The 3,221-nt window shown below is 43.8% G+C and overlaps 1 protein-coding gene across 1 annotated transcript; it reads right to left on the reverse strand.

Annotated features, from left to right (window-relative positions):
- Positions 1 to 579: 579 nt before the first annotated feature.
- LOC111649121 (F-box only protein 48-like) lies at positions 580 to 2,582 on the reverse strand. Its single transcript, XM_023398886.2, has 2 exons — positions 2,130 to 2,582; positions 580 to 1,000 (listed from the first exon to the last, which is right to left on the reverse strand). The coding sequence occupies exons 1-2, from the start codon at positions 2,427 to 2,429 to the stop codon at positions 839 to 841; spliced, it is 462 nt and encodes a 153-aa protein (XP_023254654.1). The 5' UTR covers positions 2,430 to 2,582; the 3' UTR covers positions 580 to 838.
- Between the last annotated feature and the right edge of the window lie 639 nt (positions 2,583 to 3,221).

Raw genomic sequence — 3,221 nt, forward strand, 5'->3', positions numbered from 1 at the left:
TGATGAGTACTGCTTCTTTTATCAGTTCATCACATGAAAAATCACAAATTGTAAAATATGATGTTTTCACCTGACGTCAGAAATAAACTCCTCCTCTCCAGAGGAAGAATTTCTGCTTTTGATGTGTGTTTATCTTTACCAACAAATATATATGTGGAGCTTCTTCTAAAGTAAAGAGACTGGTGGTTGTGAACCTCACTATCTGGACGGACACAATAAGAGAAACAACTTCCTGTGTGATACACCTCCTCCTCCGCTCAGACCAGCTGCAGGTCACATCCTGTTTATACAGTCAGAGAAAATATGAACCATTTGTCATAATTGTTGTGTGAAGTCTTGAGTAATGGCTAAGTGTTTTCTGAGGACCTTTGACCTTTGGCCACCAAAATGTAATGAGTTCATCCTTGAGTCCAGGTGAATGTTTGAGCCAGATTTGAAGATCTGAGACATCGTGTCCACGAGAATGAAACGAACGTATGGACAACCTGAAAACAAAGTTTTCTCTGACTGTCGCCGGGCGGAAGAACAATGTGAAGTTGACTTCACTCGTCTCTCACACTGTCAATAAAAACAAGATCATGAGCTTCACAAACCTGTGATTTATTGCATCTCAGCCATATTTACATCAAACAGCTTTTCAGTAAGAATCAGTTCCAGCCAATAATGTTTCTAGTTCATTTTCATCCTCCATGATTGTTTTTTCTTAAAAAAGTAAAAAATGATATGTACAGTTTGTTTCCTCTCATAAAACAGAGTATAAAATATACATTAGCGTTAAAAATCAGACACTCTGAAGTGCTCGAGGTGCGTTAAATAAAATCCTCAACGGCGGCGTCCGTCATCTGTCCAGCTCGGCCTGCAGGATCTCTCCCCACGTCTCGGCGTCCAGCGGCGTCATCCTCCTGCCGCTCAGCTCCTCCGCTGACCTCACGTGGCTGTACCGTCCTCTCAGCCAATCGCTCTTCAGACAGCTGCGAGTGTAGTTCCTCACTAATGTCACCTGCACAGAGGAGACAGCAGGAGGTCAGAGGTCAGGTCAGTGAAGAGATTCACATTGATGTTTCCTGTTCATCACGTCAAGGGCGAAGAGCAGCGGTTCCCAACCTGTGGGGCGGGGCCCACTGCTGGGACGCCAAGGTATCACATCATTTGTAAAGCAGAATAAGTTCGATGAAAAGATGTAATTATATAAAACCAGCGGTTCAAAACCTCAAAACTGTGACAGTACGGAGGGAAACGCTTCCGAACACTTTTTATTTGAATGATAACGATGGAACATCCAGGTCTGAACGTTTGTCTCTGTCTCAGATCACTCGTTCATTCTCCATCCGACTCTTTCCTTCCAACCATCAGTGATGATCAGTGATCGGCCTTTAGACATTTTAAAGGTTTTTAGAAATCTCTTTGTTTTAAAACATTTAAAAATCTTATTTATATTTTCATTTATTTTTGTTAAATCTTTTCGGCCCACTTCCAGTACCTTCGCGGCCCACCTGGGGGGAACCACTGATCTTCTGAGAATCTAATTAAAAACTTTTTCTTTACTTTCTTTATTTAGTCAAATCTATCGTCAGATCTTTGTCGTGCTGCTTCATCAGTGTGTTGTCACTGAGAATCTGAGCTGTGGTCGTTAACGCTCCTGTTGTCCTGGTCTTTAATCTTTTCATATCAGAAACCTGTTTTTCTTTCTTTTAACCGTCAGAAAATTACACGGATGGTTCCTCACTACACTTTTTACAAATGTAATTATTCATCACTATTTTCACTGAATTCTGGGTGTTTTATTCAGATTTAGAGAATCTGTGATCTTCACTCCTCTACAGTATTTGACATATACCTGTCTGTGATAATCCACTCATGTTCCCCGGACTGTAAACCAGGTCTGTTTTTATGTTAATGAGGTTTATTGACCATAAAATTCCAAAGGAAAGTGTAAAAGTCGTGATAATAAGTAAATGACAGTTATTGCTGTTATTGGATAATAATTCTGTTCTTCATGTTTTATAAACAGTCGGACAGGAAGAGACAGACAGCAGCTCAGCACAAACTGAGCAGGTTACACGTCTCTTTCCTCCCTCTGTTTGTTTGTTTGTTTGTTTGTTTGTTTGTTTGTCTTTGAGTCGACCCACCTTCCAGGACAGCCCGTCTCTCCGGTCGCTGTCGACCTCCCTCTGACAGACGGCTCGGACCAGCAGACACTGCTTCCTCCACAGCTGATTGCTCTCCTCGATGATGTCATGCCACAGTCTGCAGGTGCACGCGGCGCTGCACAGACTCTCCGCGTCCAGCTCGCCGAAGATCTTCACGCTCATCTCCGTCGGCAGCATTTCCACAAAGTTGTGAGGACGAGGTTCGCCGGCGGACGTCAGGGACGGTCTCTTCTCACAGAGGAGGAACACGGGCGACGTCCTGGTGGGGTCATGCTGCATAATAACTCAGAGTCCAACGGGTCGAGACGCCTGGATACACAAAGGTCAGTGTGATGTCACCAACTCTGCTACAACACACACTGCAGCTGCTCCGCCCTCAGGTCTACTGCTGAGGGCGGAGCTTCCCTGAACCAATCAGGGGAGAGGTCCAGCTTCAGACACAAACCTTATCACACACTTCAGTCATCTGTAACATGTGAAGCTTCGTTTCAGTTCAGTTTGTTTTCCTTTCCACACGTGAGTCGACGTACAGGACAAAAAGACACAGACTAAAATAATCAACATAACGTGTGACACATGGTTTAGAATAGAGTAGAATAGAATGGATTAACATAGAACAGAACAGAACAGAAAAGACTTCAAGGTCCAGCCCGGGGCAGGAAAGTTGTCTTTGGTCTGACCCAGAAAAATAAAACATAAAAAACGAAATAAAGTAAAATAAATCCACGCTACACCGCATTAACAACAAGAGATATCGGTCAGTCCAGTGTATTCTCCCGCCCTCTGCTCAGTTACACAGCAGCATTAAAGTTCGGTGAAAACCCAAACTCACGGTTTCGGTTGTAGTTCCCACTGTAGTGAAACATGCTGACACACGCACGTGACCGGAAACTGCTGGGAGGATGTGTCAGAGAGGCACTGAACACATTTCTTACTGCAACATCTAACCTGTATATTCACACATATTTCACTACAACAACACAGACAACACGAGACGTGATGACGTCATGCGGTGTGATGCACTTTGTGTCCCGGACACAAAATGACCCCGAGCAACTTTTCCACGTCAGT

Source organism: Seriola lalandi, unplaced genomic scaffold (genome assembly GCF_002814215.2).
Source record: "Seriola lalandi dorsalis isolate HSWRI2012SDOR001 ecotype SW California unplaced genomic scaffold, Sedor1 jcf7180002049988, whole genome shotgun sequence".
Classification (NCBI taxonomy): domain Eukaryota; kingdom Metazoa; phylum Chordata; class Actinopteri; order Carangiformes; family Carangidae; genus Seriola; species Seriola lalandi.

Excerpts from the sequence above, each read along its gene's own strand:
- LOC111649121 (XM_023398886.2), bottom strand. The coding sequence starts at position 2,429 with ATGCAGCATGACCCCACCAGGACGTCGCCCGTGTTCCTCCTCTGTGAG. Across the intron at positions 1,001-2,129 it reads GAGACGGGCTGTCCTGGAAG|GTGACATTAGTGAGGAACTA; the intron begins GTGGGTCGACTC and ends TCCTCTGTGCAG.